We start from the raw sequence: 15,413 nt of genomic DNA on the forward strand, positions 1-15,413 counted from the left end.
AAAATCACGTTTGCGTTGAATTTGATTTTGTTGTAATAGGTCTTACATTGTTGGAAGTTGCATTGTATGAAAGGATCACCGGTATAGCCAATTGCGCAGACGCACATAGGAGTATGACTGACAACACGGCACTCTGCATTCGCACCACATGAACCAGGACATGGATCTTTGCACTTCTGATTTATGCATGCAAAATGACTGGAACATTCACTATTGCTTACGCACTCGGGTCGACAGTTTGGTGGTGACCCTGTGAACTCTGGTAGGCAGGAGCAAGATGGAAAATCATTGATCACTTGGCATTGAGCATTAGGACCGCAAGGTGATGGTTGACAAGGGTTCACTTTTATCACTGGAGTGTCCACTATATTGAAAGTAATTGAAATTTTATATTACGATGTTAGCTTACAATGGCCATTCCTAAGTAGAGAAGAAATTTATAGTACTATCTGATTCACAAAAGTAAACTGACATCATGTAAATAGTACATATTATAAAATTGTTCATACATCAATTGACTAATTTTGTATTCAATTTTGTTGACAATAGCATGAACTTTGTCTTGAATGTGTAATTAAAGAAATACGTAATTTCTTGACGACAAGATCCTTCGAATAACTTCGATTAAATAAACTATTAAAATTTTAGTTGAATGATCCTTACAAATAGGTGTACACCTAACGAACGGATCGCCAGTATATCTGATTGGGCAGCTGCATATGGGGTTGTGATTGCTGACTTGACATTGGGCTTTAATGCCACATGTTCCGGGGCATGGGTCAATACATTTTTGATTACTGCAGGCCAAATTTCTGAGGCATTCAGAACTAACGACACATTCTGGTCTGCAAGATGGTGGGCTGCCTATGTATCCAGGTACACATGAGCATACTGTTTGCTGATTTATTATTCGGCACTGGCTATTGGGCCCACATGGTGATGGATTGCATGAATTTTCCACTACTGGTTCTGTAGATGAAGTTTATCATGAAGTGAAATCAGAGCATAGAATTGTGTGATAGATCAACCGTTCACAGAAAAAGTTCATACCTCTAAACGGAGAACACACAACAAATGCATTTCCACTCATTCCTGTTGGACAACTGCACATCGGCACGTGATTATACACATTGCATAGAGCATTTTGACCACAAGTACCTGGGCACGGGTCAAAACACTTATTACTGCCACATGCTTTGTTCAAGGGACAATCTGTGTTAAGAACACATTCAGGGCGACAGCCCGAATATGGGTCTCCATGGTATTCTGGCAAACATGTGCAAATTCCTTCATTGCATACGGCATTTGGTCCGCATGGAGAAGGGTTGCAAGGATCTGTTTGAAGTACCTCGACAGCTAGAAACATATGTTGTTAATATTCAACGACTACGGTAAAGCAGCATCAGGAATTCAATTGTTAATTCTTACGTTCAGGCAACTTGGGGTAACAATTAGTGAATGGGTCGCCAGTATAGCCTAGGGGACATGTGCACGCTGGACTATGATTTATCATATTGCACTGAGCATTGATTCCGCAAGAACCAGGACATGGATCTCTGCATTTTTCTTTTATGCATGCTTTATTGCTTGCACAGTCTGCGTTTATAGTACATTCAGGTCTACAATTAGGTGGACTACCAATGTAGTTTGGATGACATGAACATGATGGCGATCCACCAATGTCACGACATTCAGCGTAAGACCCACATGGGGATGGTACACAAGGGTTTGTTGGCCGAACAATCGTTGGCTCAGGCTCTGTAAGGTATTAGGAATTTCCGATGAGGCTGTTATTTTATCTGAATTTTCATGTGTATTGTAGGTACGAGGGTGAATAAGTGAACTTACTTGGAGTTGGGAAGCATCTTGTGAATGGATCTCCAGTGTATCCAAGTTTGCAAATACAAATTGGACTATGCATCGAAACCTTACAATCGGTATTCAAACCGCACGGACTTGGGCATGGATTGACGCATTTTTGATTTATACACGCTTTGTTTGTTTGACATTCTGAGCTTACGACACACTCTGGCCGGCATCCAGGTGGAGATCCTTTGTACTCAGGCAGACACGAGCAAACTGCTTGCCCGTTACTTACACGGCATTGGCTATTTGGCCCGCAGGGTGTAGGGTTACATGGGTCCAATGTGTCATCTACAACTATTGCAAGTTTCACAAAAATCAGAAATTATCAATACTGAAATGAATACTTAATGTCTGTTTCGAGTGAATTTAATGCTGGATTAAAATGAAGCGAAATGCGGAAAAATTATCAGAAATGGAATTCCTGTACTTTCATGACGTTAAAATTCGATGTAACAGATGCTTTTTGACAAACTGTAAAGAATGTTGAGAGGATTTTCGTAAACAAATTTCAGAGTTACATTCTGTTAATTCCCATTACTGTCTTACCCGTAAATAGTATTTGATTATTTGTTCTGGAAATATGAGGCACTTATTTTTTAAATGTAGTTAATACTGTTAAATGTTGTCCTGACTGAGAAGAAGTTTCTATTCCTCGGAAGGAGCAAACTTTACTAACATTTCCTGATTCTCCGTGCCTGACAGAATTTTTAAACTATTGGTGATTTCCCTATTATGGTCTCACTCTGAACTAATATCTGAGTTAGGCGACGCGGAATTAATAAACCGAATTTGAATGAAATTTCACTTAAGCTTTCTGTCTTGGATATTCTACAAAGTCTCAAGTTTTTAACAAATTTCTAGACAAACGCATAATTTTCCACTTTTCTGGACTTATTCGTAATGTGAATTTTCAGGAAACTTTCCAAAGCATTCTGTTCACGAGTAATGTCATATTTTTGTCCACACGAAACATCTATGTGAGAAATTGTATGGCATGTCGATGGCTACTCGTAGGAAATATCTCATACGCAACGGTTAAACAGACATGTATAGTAGTATTGTACTCACAAGAAACTAGGTATACTTCTCTCTGCAAAATAATACGTGGTTTTTGATTTCTAAATTTACAGACCTTTTCTAATACATCCATGTATCTCGCAAATGGAATATATGGTTTTTAGTAATTATGTGTGAAGCACATGGTATGTGACCATGGCATGGGAAATACACGTTTTTTACCTAACCCTTTCATTCACATAAGCCACTATAATGGCGCCCATTTTTTTTTGACATTTGTTTTATATTCCACGCAAAGGCCTAAATTTTTTGGCATTTTTTGGTTAAAAAAATAATTGAACTTTAGAATGATTAGGATTTTTGTGAATCCATGATTGTTTATAATTTTTATAGATAAAAATATGCAAATAAAAAACTATTTTCATGAGTGTAATTCGTGACCGGAGAAATTTGATAATAAAGGTATATAGTAAAACCGTTTGGAATTTATTGGTTGACAAACAGAGATCTCAGAATGGTCGTTGGACATACAAAATTCAATGCATTGAAATAATTGTTACCCTCTTTAGGGGTGCATATAGATAGTATTGGGGGTCGCACTTCTACTCAGCCTAAGACTAAGCCTACTGTCTCAAAATAAATATTCATATAAATCTCATTCAAGAACACTGTCTGAAACAATGTTGATAATTCATACCGTTTTTACTCCATTTTCGAGATTATTTTTAGATCTGTTAAATATCTGACATTAGATTCGAATTCAGCGTCAAAAAATCCATAGGAAACGTATAATTGTATTTTCGTGCAAACAGAAACTGAATTGCGTGACTGAAAGTGTTAAAGGTATCAAAGTAATAACAAACAAGCAGGGAAAAATTGTTTTTTTAGCAATACTTTTCATCGAAACGACAATAGTATAGGTTTATCAGTGAAGAGAAGGAAAAAAGTAAAACAAATTTTTTCGATGAAAAACAAAAGATTTGTAACTGTTTTCTTCAAATAAATAGATATACTCGGAAAAATATAATCGTTTTTCATGAAAAAGTAATAAAGAGGAGAAACTATAGGTTTGTCATTAAAACATTGAAAGTCGATTCATTTCAATTCGGAAGTTCAAATTAAATGGGACATGACAATTTTTTGTGCCCATTATTTGGTTGTAAAATCCTGTACGTTCCGCGATCCTGGTAGGAGTTTATAGGACAGACCGACACATAGACCTTTATTTCTTTAACAATAAGAATTTGTTTTTCGGATTCTACAGGTCTAAAAACGTAATGATTCGTCGAAATTAGGAAAAGTGATTTTCAACCGAAACCAATACTCATCTTTATCACCTTTAAAAGTAAATATCTGATATTAAAATTTATTCTTGATAAGGCCAGAAAATTGATTACACTATAGGTATCTCAGCGAAAGTTTGAAAATCTAAAACTGTCTAGCTAGCTTTTGTTATGTTATAATACGATACTCGTGATGAGAGGAAATTTTTAGTTTAATTAATGGCGATTATTCATAGACTATAAATATTCGTTATTAGTGAGTATGTTTAAGTGAACTAATTATTATTGCCAATTTATTAAATGTGGTGTTACACGCTGCTAAGCTCCTCGTAGTGCATGCATAGGCACTAACTACATCGGTATAAAACTTACTTATTGGCGGTGACAGGTGACAGTAACTGAATGGATCTCCTATATATCCAGATATGCATGTGCAAGTTGGTAAGTGGCTAATTACTTGGCACTCTGCGTTTTGGCCACATGTTCCAGGGCATGGGTTTTGGCATTTAGATCGTATGCATGCTAAGCTGGATATACAATCTGAATTGACAGTACACTCTGGGCGACAGCCTTCATAAGGATTACCGATATACTCGGATACACAAGTACACGATCCGACGCCATTTTGTTCTTTACAAATAGCATTTGAGCCACAAGGTGATGGAGTACACGGAGAAAGTTTCTCGGCAATAACTGGTTCAGCTAAAATCGTTAAAAATTATATCAGTTGTTACTTGTTCAGCTGAACTATTATATTCGATTAGAATCCGGTTGCAGATTTTAATACCCGTCGAATTATTCTTACATAGTTGGATGTTGCATTGAGTGAAGGGATCGCCAACAAAACCTGTAGTACAAACGCACATTGGCGTATGACTAACCACACGACATTCAGCATTGAAACCACACGATCCTGGACAAGGATCTGCGCATTTTTGGTTTATACATGCCAAGTGACTGGAGCATTCGCTGTTACTAACACATTCAGGTCTGCAGTTTGGCGGAGATCCAATGAATTGTGAGAGGCAAGAGCATGAAGGATTTTCATTAATTATTTGACACTGAGCATTTGGGCCGCAAGGTGATGGTTGACATGGATTCACTGGTTTAACCTCGGTGGGCACTGTGAAAGACAGTTTTGTGAAAGCAAATTCATCGTAAATTTGTGAAGATAAAAAATAAAGCGAGATCTTACAGATGAATTCGCATCGTAGGAACGGGTCACCAGTGTAACCTGAGGGACAAGTACATATTGGGTTATGGTTAACGACTTGACACTGAGCTCTGAGACCACACGTTCCAGGGCATGGGTCGTTGCATTTTTGATTGCTACAAGCTTCGTTTCTTCCACAGTCCGAGCTAACCACACATTCGGGTCTACATGATGGAGGAGTTCCAATATAACCAGGAACACATGAGCAGACGCCTTGTCCGTTTACAGTACGACACAAGCTATTGGGACCGCAGGGCGAAGGACTGCATGGATTCGGTAAATCCATTTCTGTGATGAAGAAGAGTGGTTAAAAGCTACATGCGGAACGATTAAAATCAGATTTATATTCCTCGTACCTTTTATAGGTGAACAGAGAACAAACGCATTTCCTGACATTCCTATTGGACAGCTACACATGGGAACATGATTATAAACGCTGCATTGTGCATTCTGCCCACAGGTACCAGGACAAGGATCAAAGCACTTATTACTGCCACAAGCTCTGTTCAAGGGACAATCTGTGTTGAGAACACATTCGGGGCGACAGCCTGAGTACGGATCACCTCGATATTCAGGTAAACATGAGCAACTGCCATCGTTACACTCTGCATTTGGTCCACAAGGTGACGGATTGCAAGGATTTCTTTCAATTATTTCGGTGGCTGTAATGTAAAGACAAAGTGTCGGATTTTTCACGAAAACAATGCCTGGAAATATAAAACCCAAATTCTTCTTACGTGGTTCACGGTAGCAGTTATTAAATGGATCTCCGGTATAACCGCCGGGACAAGTGCACATGGGTGTATGATTTATAACGTTGCATTGAGCTCCTATTCCACAAGATCCAAGACAAGGATCTTTGCATTTTTCTCTGATACAAGCCTTATTACTTGGACAATCGGGATTTATTGTACATTCAGGCCTACAATTCGGTGGACTGCCAATATAATTCAATGCGCAAGAACATGAAGGTAGCCCGTTATTGTTATGACATTCAGCATTTGGGCCACAAGGTGAAGGCACACATGGATTTATTGTTGGAGCCTTCTCCGGAAGTGGTTCTAAAAGTAGTTTGAAATAGTTTTATTTTCAATCATATGGCAGTACAGGAAAACGAGGGATTTTAAATGAAAATGATTGCTTACGCGGGATTGAGAAACATCGTGTGAATGGATCGCCAGTAAAACCATCTTTGCAGGCACAAATTGGACTATGATTCAAGACTTCACAATTAGTATTTACTCCACATGGCTCAGGACATGGATTAACACATTTCTGTTGGATGCATGCTCTATTCAAAGGACATTCCGAGCTGACTACACATTCTGGTCGACACCCTGGTGGACTTCCTATATATTCTGGCTTGCAAGAACATACAGCTTGACCATTGATTTCGCGACATTGACTGTTTGGCCCACAAGGTGATGGATTACATGGATCTCCCGGATCTGCCGCTATAACTATGGGATAATATGAGATTTTGAAGATGAAAAAGTTTGGTATAGCCATCTATAAACTGTGATCAATGACATCATATCTAATTACCGGGTTGCCTCATGACATTACAGTAACGGAATGGATCTCCAGTGAAACCGGGAATACATATACATGACGGCAAATGATTTACAACTTGGCACTCTGCATTCTGACCACATGTACCCGGGCAAGGGTTTTGGCACTTGGATCGAATACAAGCAAGAGTAGATGCACAATCAGAATTGATGACACATTCCGGACGGCAACCTTCATACGGATTTCCAATATATCCAGGTACGCACGTACAAGATCCAGCTCTACTTTGCTCTTTACAAATAGCATTTGCGCCACACGGAGAAGGAGTACATGGGCTAAGATATTCAGCAATCACAGCGGCTATGGAGCGAATAAAGTTGTTTGAATGATTGTCATTAGAAGATCAGAAATACGATATTGGGTATATCCATTCTTACGTTGTTTTAAACATTGTGTGAATGGATCTCCATTAAAACCGAGAAGACATGCACACATTGGTGTATGACTAACAACTCGACACTCCGCATTGCTACCACATGAACCTGGACACGGGTCTTTACATTTTTGATTAATGCATGCAAAGTGACTACTGCATTCACTATTACTGATGCATTCTGGTTTACAATTTGGCGGAATGCCAATGTACTCTTGGAGACAGGAGCAAGACGGTGAATCATTGATAACTTTACAAATAGCATTTGGTCCACACGGAGAGGGTTGACAGGGATTTGCTTGAATAATAGGACTAGTTTCAACTGTGAAAGAGAAGATAACTCATAGTTAGTTACACTTTGAGAAACAAATCACTGAATTATTAGTCAGGAAATAATATGCTTACGTATTGGAATGCATCTCACAAATGGATCACCAGTGTGAAGTTGAGGGCAAGTACAGATTGGATTGTGATTAATGACTTGACATTTGGAATTGATGCCACAAGAGCCAAGGCATGGATCTCTGCATTTCTGGTTACTGCATGCTTCGTTTAGTGAACAGTCCGAGCTCACCGTACACTCAGGTCTACAAGAGGGTGGGGAACCGATATAGCCCGGCACACACGAACAGACTGCTTGTTCATTAATTTTTCGACATACACTGTTCGGACCACACGGGCTGGGCTGACATGGGTTCCTATCTACAGGCTCTACATTTGAAAATATATGCTCGTGAAATAAAACAGTCAGACAGTTGATGAATGCCTCTTGAAATTATGGTTACCCAATATTTGAAAACATGTTTTATACGAATTTAACGATTCTATGTTTCAGAACAACCTAATTCTTGCTTTTATATGAAGTCTTTATAATGCATCGCATTTGATTTGATAGTGTATCGAATAATTCTTCAAGATAATGCAGTGCTCTGATTTCCTATTTGTTTTTAGCAGTTTTTTGACGGCACAGCATACAAAGGCTTAGGTTACTGTAGATAGAATTCGTATGGATATAAGTGAAAAATGTTTCCTTGCGGTTCACAGTGAATATACGAAGTTATTCAGATGCTCATAAATACAATTTTTAAAAGTATAAAACTTCGAGAAAAACAATGATATTATAAAGTTGACATGAGTTTTTTGACCGGCGAAACACTTATTAATTTCTTTCAAAACCAATGACGTACCTTGGAATGGTAAGCAAAGTACAAAGGCGTTTCCTGTCATTCTTGCAGGACAGCTACACATAGGGACATGGTTTAATACAACACATTGGGCCATTCGTCCGCAAGTTCCTGGACATGGATCTATGCACTTATTGCGAATGCATGCCTTTTCTCGGGAACAATCCGAGTTGAGAACACATTCTGGGCGACATTCATAATAAGGATCACCCCGATAGTCGGGTAAGCATGTACAAATTCCGTCGTTACACAGGGCATTGGGACCGCATGGAGATGGATCGCATGAATCATGAATTGCAACTTCAGCTAGAAGAAAGAATAAATTGTTCTGGGTACTGGTGATATTTGAGTTTTTGATTGACAAGTCCGTTGTATAGAACTCTTACTTGGAGGTGGTGGTTTTGGATAACAATTGCTGAAAGGATCTCCTGTATATCCATCAGGACAAGTGCACATTGGTACATGATTACGTACATTGCACAGAGCTGTACTACTACATGATCCTAAACATGGGTTTTTACATTTCTCATTGATACAAGCCAAGTTCATGGAACATTCAGAATTCACGCTACATTCGGGTCTGCAATTAGGCGGTGCTCCCATATATGATGGTAAGCAGGAGCAAGATGGAGACCCTCTAATATTTCGACACTCGGAATATAATCCACAAGGAGATGGAACGCATGGATCTATCTCATCTCGTTGTGGGAGTACAATCTCTGCAATTCAAGATTACTATGTGTAGAATAAATGTGTTAAATGAATACATTGTACAAGTTTTTTTTCTGGGAAATAATCTTACGTGGCAGCGGGAAACATCTGGTGAAGGGATCTCCTGTATATCGAGCAATGCAACTACAAATGGGGCTATGGTGGATCACTTTGCATTCTGTATTTAATCCACAAGGGTTCGGACAAGGAGAGATGCATTTCTGGTTGATGCATGCCAGTGTTGGTGAACATTCGCTATTTACTACACATTCTGGCTTACAACTCGGCGGGGATCCAATATAAGTTGGTAAACATGAGCAAACAGCTTGGCCATTCGTATTGCGGCATTTACTATTTGGTCCGCAAGGCGAAGGGAAACATGGGTCTACTTCAACCTCCACATCTATAGCGTAAAATATGTTCAAACGATTAGTATATATCATTACATTATATCGTAGCAAGGAAATAGGTCAAAAAAGGTCTTACGCAGGTGTTGGTGCGGGACGCAGTATCTGAAGGGGTCTCCTGTATAACCTGAATTGCAATTACAAGTTGGCATGTGGTTAACAACATTACACTGTGCGTTCAAGCCACAGGTTCCGGGACAAGGGTTTCTGCATTTCAGGTTGATGCAAGCCAAATTTGGCATGCAATCTGAGTTTGATATGCACTCGGGGTGACAGCCTTCGTAAGGGTTTCCTATATAGTCTGAGCGACACGAGCATGATCCAGCGCCATTATATTCACGGCAAATAGCATTCGGGCCACAGGGAGATGGGTCACATGGTTTCCTAATTTCTGTTTGGGGTTCTACTGGAAAAAGAAACGTACTCAAGAATTTATAACTTGAATAACAAACTATGTCTAATCAGGTTAACCACCGATATGTTTAGGTTTTAGTGCAAACCAAATGGTGCCGCAGTTAAAAGCCCATCATCAGTTCACCAGAACCGAATTTTATTTTTCGCATATTATTATTATTATTATTACTATTATTATTGCTATTACTATTATTATTATTATAAATTCAGAGGACATGTTCTTATTCGTATGTGAGGCGTTGGATACATTGCAGTTGGTCAGATCAATATATTGTTATTATAATATATCAAGTTAATAAAGTGCTGCATAGGCAGGGAATCACGCTGAGAGTGCTTTCAATGTATTCGAAGTTTTCAGCTATATTGCTTATCCTTATAATATATTTCAATTGCTTAGGCCAAACAGACTTTTTTCTGACCAGCTTCGCATGTAATTGTGTTATCGTTCATTAATAACGGCGTTTCAAATAGGCATTAATTACTTTACAAGCTTCGTGTAAAGTACTAGTTAGCTCTACATCTATGTAAGGTCAATTTTTATGTCAATTTGCGCAGGTTTGCTAGGGGTTGGGTTTAATCACGTGTCGGGGTTAGGGCAGCTTTCATTTTCAGTGCAGGGTAAGCAAACTCGTGAGCTCATTCCAACGATCAATTTCTTGTTCACCCAAGGTGACCAAGGCCAATGTAGGGGATTACAAACATGTATCAATACGAAAAATATTGGGGAACTGTACTAGACTGCTTCATCTGGAAACATCAGTTTGTTCGGGTATTGGGACATCGCAGATCATGAAAATGATCGTTTTATTAGTTCATTAGGGTTGAAAGCATGTGTGCACTTTGTGTATAGACCCGTTCATTAATTGGTTTTTTAATGGGCAAAATTCAGCGGACTACATATATTTATACATAGGACTCCTCAATTACAATAAGATTACTGCAATGGTGGGCAAATGGGTAAATATGGGTCGGGGGGGGGGGGGGGGGAGGGGGGGGGGGGCTTTAAAGATATGGTTGAAAATTTCTTTTCACCAGATTATTAATAACTTTCAATCATGAAATCGTATTTTATGACACAGCACAAACACCTGTACGTTTGTGCCATGTAACACTGTAATCAAAGTTACAACTCTTGTGAGACATGTTCATGTTTCAGTCTGTAAACTAAATTTGTATTTTGTCAATTAATTATTATTTATTCACGCACTGAATATTACCCTAACACTATTTTCATTCCCGTGTTTTCTCTAAAGTATGTTACAATCTGACTAGGAATACAAAAAGTGGTTGCAAACTAATAAGCTTGTCTACTACAAGCTTTTTCTGAATGTCGAATTTGGTATAGAAGACAGTATTTTCAGAGGATTTTGTATTGTCAAATTCGTGAAAAAAAAACATTCAAAGGTAGGTAAAAGTCCCTGGTAAACTCATTCTCGCAATTCAATTTTCTCAATTTTCTAAGTATGAAAGTATCCCCCTATGGAAACATTCTGATTGAAGAAAGACTAAACCATAACTTCGTTTGAAATTTTGAAAATATCGCTAGGCTTGCTATGAGTGTAGACATGTGGACACCGATTCTAAAACCGCTAATTCTTTCTCTAGTTGATCATGTTGGCGATGGAGTCCGCCCGCAGTACCATCAGTGGCCGGCCGCAAGCTAATTTGAATTTTGTATTGTTGGGTTCTGTGATGCTTAGCCTGGATTTTCACGGGTATCAAATTGAACATGGATTCCAACGCAATGGCAAAACGCCGCGCGTCAAAACCATGGACCTAGTGTCAAAACTACGTGGTTGAGTCAGTGATTCTCAATTGCTTTTTTATAGTAAGAATTAAAGCATCTAGGATTGTCAATTGGAAGTGTGAACAAACGGAGAAAATGAAAAAGCGAGAAGGGAGTCGAATAAAATGGCAGCAGTTTTTCGAGTTGAGAAACCTCTTTTGGAAAATTTATCTATGAATATTTGTATGCAGTTGAAAATATGAAAAAATCTCGTTATCGCACAAGGAATCCTAATTTCTGTGAATGTAAAAAAAGTTACTGACAAAAAAAAAAAAAAAACGGGTAAATTTTTAATTAAAAATGCAAACAAGTTAGTTTCCTTATAAAGAAAGATTGAAATTTCTTGACCAGATGAAAATTTTCCACCTAGATTTCACACAGATAAAAGTATTCACAGGCCGATTAACGTAAAGGCTTTTCTAGTTCAGAAGGTGATTTCAAATACTGCAGTGCTGGTAATAAATTTTTTAAACTTGACATGAAATTAATGTCTTCTTTATCGCAATGGAAAAGTTGCATTGAGTTTTAATCACTGAGGAGAAGATTATTTCGACAGTTATAAATTAACTCGGAAAAAAGAACGTGGATTTTGCGTGTGATTATGATCTCACGTACAATTATAGTAATCGGAAATGTTTTATTTATTTCAAAAAAGAATTATGGTATAGTTTCTCTGCAGTGAAAATAAGTGCACAAAGTTACACTTTAAACAATAATTTTTACACCTGAGTTTTCAAGCAATGATAATAATGGAGAAACAAGCTTTTCTCTAAACGTATTTCGAACAATCTCTAAACAAAGTCACGATGTTCATGTATAATATTAGCTTTTTCGTCATAGTAGGCCAAAAACGGAGTTGTACGCTCACACCTGGATCTCAAAATCCCGTTTTATGCCTACGTAAGAAAAAAAATAATGTTCGCATCACGGGTATAACACTTTACGCCCTTCACACTAAAATAGCTATTTTCTGCAGAAACGACACCATATAACTTAGAAGTAAAGAAAAATGTTCAATATCATTTCGATATTGACGAGAAACTGTTTTCACCTGGTGCCTAATCAGTTAGTTGTGTTGTCAACCAACGTGTGTATAGGTAATTGATAAACTCAGTTCACTGACTGAAACAACTTCAACATACCTTCTCACAATAACAATTAACTTCAGCATCTTCTGTTAACAAGAATCATATTTTGCCAGCAAATCAATGCTTGTTAATTTGCTATTAAGGAATTACCTCCAGAAAATAATTCAAGAAGGCTATTTCATTAAAGCCTTACTTGATAAAATAAAAGCAACAATTCATTGCTGGGAATTTTGGGTACACAATATCTCCGGTGTGTTATAATTAATAAAATACTTGTGTATACATAAATTCATGCAACATGCAGTACATATTGATAAATTGAGACTCACCTCTCTCGACAAGATGACAGCTGCTGAATGGATCGCCAGTGTAGTCTTGATGACAGGAACAAACAGGTTGATGGTTGATTACAGAACACTGTGAATTCACACCACAAACACCAATGCACGGATCACGACACTTTTGTTGAACACAAGCAAGTTGCGGCGCACATTCTGGGTTGATCGTACATTCTGGCCTGCAATTTGGCGGAACTCCCACGTAATTCTGGGAACATGAACATGCAGGACTTTCCCCACGGACGTGACATTCTGAGTTAGGCCCACATGGTGATGGGTCGCACGGATTTATTGGCACTGGAGTAACTACAAATAAAAACGAAATATCTAGTGTCACTAATTGGAATCTCTGTGAACCAAAAGCTTTGAAGTGTGGCAAAAATTCCATTACCTTGGATTTGGTCGCATCTGGTGAATGGATCACCAGTATAACCCTCACTGCAGCTACATATCGGATTATGATTCACCACTTGGCATCTGGCATTCTGTCCACAAGTGCCTGGACAAGGATCTGAGCACTTGCTTCTCAGGCACGCTTGTGTTAGTGGACACTCTGCGCTAACTATACACTCTGGTCTGCAGGACGGTGGATTACCTATAAAGTTTGACTGGCAAGAGCACACTGCATGATTGTTGACGACTTTGCAGATACTGTGTGGACCACATGGCGATGGTGTGCAAGGTTGCGCTGGTACTTCTGAAAAGATTATAATAATAAATAATAATAAGGTACAAATGTAATAATTATAATAATGAACAAGAGTATTGATTGAAAAAACTTTTGCATAGTTGGCTACTTTTGAAGTCATTATTATTGAAATGCAATATTCATTTTTGAAATGAAACGTTTAAAGCATTCGAGCCTACCATCATTTTTGGGTGGCCTACAGAGAGAGAATGGATCGCCCGTTGTGCCCGGTGGACAACTGCACATGGGAATATGATTGACAACATCGCAGCGAGCATTGGATCCGCAAGTACCAGGGCATGGGTCGATACAATGCTGATTAGCGCACGATTTTACTCGTGAGCATTCAGAATTCATTGTACACTCTGGACGACAAAATGAGGTCGGATCTCCAAAGTAACCTGGCAGGCATGTACAAGAGCCCCCGTTGCATTGAGCATTCGGTCCACATGGAGATGGATCGCATGGGTCATCAGGAACTCGTGGCCGCTCTGTGTTCAAATTTTCATCATAAAAATTAAGGTAATGACATTTTCTCAAGGTAAGTATATCACTCTAAATCGAAATCATTCAAGTATGAAATTCTTAAATCAAACCTTGGACTGGTGCACAAAGTGTGAAAGGATCGCCAGTATATCCTTCTTTGCAGTTACATATTGGAATGTGGTTTTGAACACGACAGTCAGCGTTTTGTCCACAAGATCCCATACAGGGATCTCTGCATTTTTCGGAGATACAAGCATGATTAGACGAACAATCTGTGTTTACAACACACTCTGGGCGACAGTTTGGCGGAGATCCTATGTAATTCTTTAGACATGAACACGCTGCTTGGTCAGCGATATTCCTGCATTCTGCATAGAGGCCACATGGACTAGGCATGCAAGGATCTCTTTGTTTTGGGACTTCCAAAGGTGGAACTGAACATAAATAATTACTTCATTAAGTGAACTCAAATTCAAATTCATTGAATTATTTTTTAAAAGATTGTGTACATTACCTATTTCTCGATAACATCTTGAGAATGGATCACCAGTCATCCCTTGAGGACAGCTGCATAGAGGATGATGGTTCACAACTTGACATTTAGCTCCGATCCCACAGGTTCCCGGACAAGGATCATTACACTTGAACTTATAACAAGCTCGATCTTGAGGGCACTCAGAATTGACAACACATTCAGGTCTACAATTAGGTGGTGTGCCAATGTATGATTTTTCACAAGTACACACAGGTTGATTGTTAACCACCCTGCATACGCTGCTTGGTCCACAAGGGGAGGGTGAACATGGTTCAGACACAGTCGGTTCTACAACATTAAAAGGTAAATTTCATTTGAATCTTATCAAAATTCATCATTGGTCTCAGGATTCAATCTACGCTCAAGGGCAAATATTTCCATCTCTTATCCTTTGAAAAGTTCTTTCGATATATATTGCATAGGTAGAAATCTAGGTAAAAACAAACTGGATT

At 38.6% G+C, this 15,413-nt stretch overlaps 1 protein-coding gene across 2 annotated transcripts in view; it reads right to left on the reverse strand.

The window, feature by feature from the left end:
- The window catches only part of dpy (dumpy), a 133,060-nt gene that overhangs the window by 48,331 nt on the left and 69,316 nt on the right, over positions 1–15,413 (reverse strand). For both annotated transcript variants that reach the window (XM_046617677.2, XM_069134602.1), the window contains exons 69-91: positions 14,941–15,249; positions 14,537–14,860; positions 14,120–14,431; positions 13,644–13,949; positions 13,244–13,558; positions 9,706–10,032; positions 9,311–9,622; positions 8,895–9,227; positions 8,512–8,814; positions 7,730–8,035; positions 7,329–7,646; positions 6,925–7,251; positions 6,525–6,839; positions 6,117–6,440; positions 5,736–6,041; positions 5,362–5,667; positions 4,972–5,289; positions 4,539–4,868; positions 1,849–2,160; positions 1,429–1,758; positions 1,051–1,356; positions 664–969; positions 47–364 (exon numbers count right to left, since the gene is read on the reverse strand). In XM_046617677.2, coding sequence (XP_046473633.1) covers positions 47–364; positions 664–969; positions 1,051–1,356; positions 1,429–1,758; positions 1,849–2,160; positions 4,539–4,868; positions 4,972–5,289; positions 5,362–5,667; positions 5,736–6,041; positions 6,117–6,440; positions 6,525–6,839; positions 6,925–7,251; positions 7,329–7,646; positions 7,730–8,035; positions 8,512–8,814; positions 8,895–9,227; positions 9,311–9,622; positions 9,706–10,032; positions 13,244–13,558; positions 13,644–13,949; positions 14,120–14,431; positions 14,537–14,860; positions 14,941–15,249 — 7,263 coding nt within the window. The remainder of the gene's footprint in view (positions 1–46; positions 365–663; positions 970–1,050; positions 1,357–1,428; positions 1,759–1,848; positions 2,161–4,538; positions 4,869–4,971; positions 5,290–5,361; positions 5,668–5,735; positions 6,042–6,116; positions 6,441–6,524; positions 6,840–6,924; positions 7,252–7,328; positions 7,647–7,729; positions 8,036–8,511; positions 8,815–8,894; positions 9,228–9,310; positions 9,623–9,705; positions 10,033–13,243; positions 13,559–13,643; positions 13,950–14,119; positions 14,432–14,536; positions 14,861–14,940; positions 15,250–15,413) is intronic.

The sequence above is a fragment of the Neodiprion pinetum genome, chromosome 3, assembly GCF_021155775.2.
Source record: "Neodiprion pinetum isolate iyNeoPine1 chromosome 3, iyNeoPine1.2, whole genome shotgun sequence".
In the NCBI taxonomy this organism is placed as follows: Eukaryota; Metazoa; Arthropoda; class Insecta; order Hymenoptera; family Diprionidae; genus Neodiprion; species Neodiprion pinetum.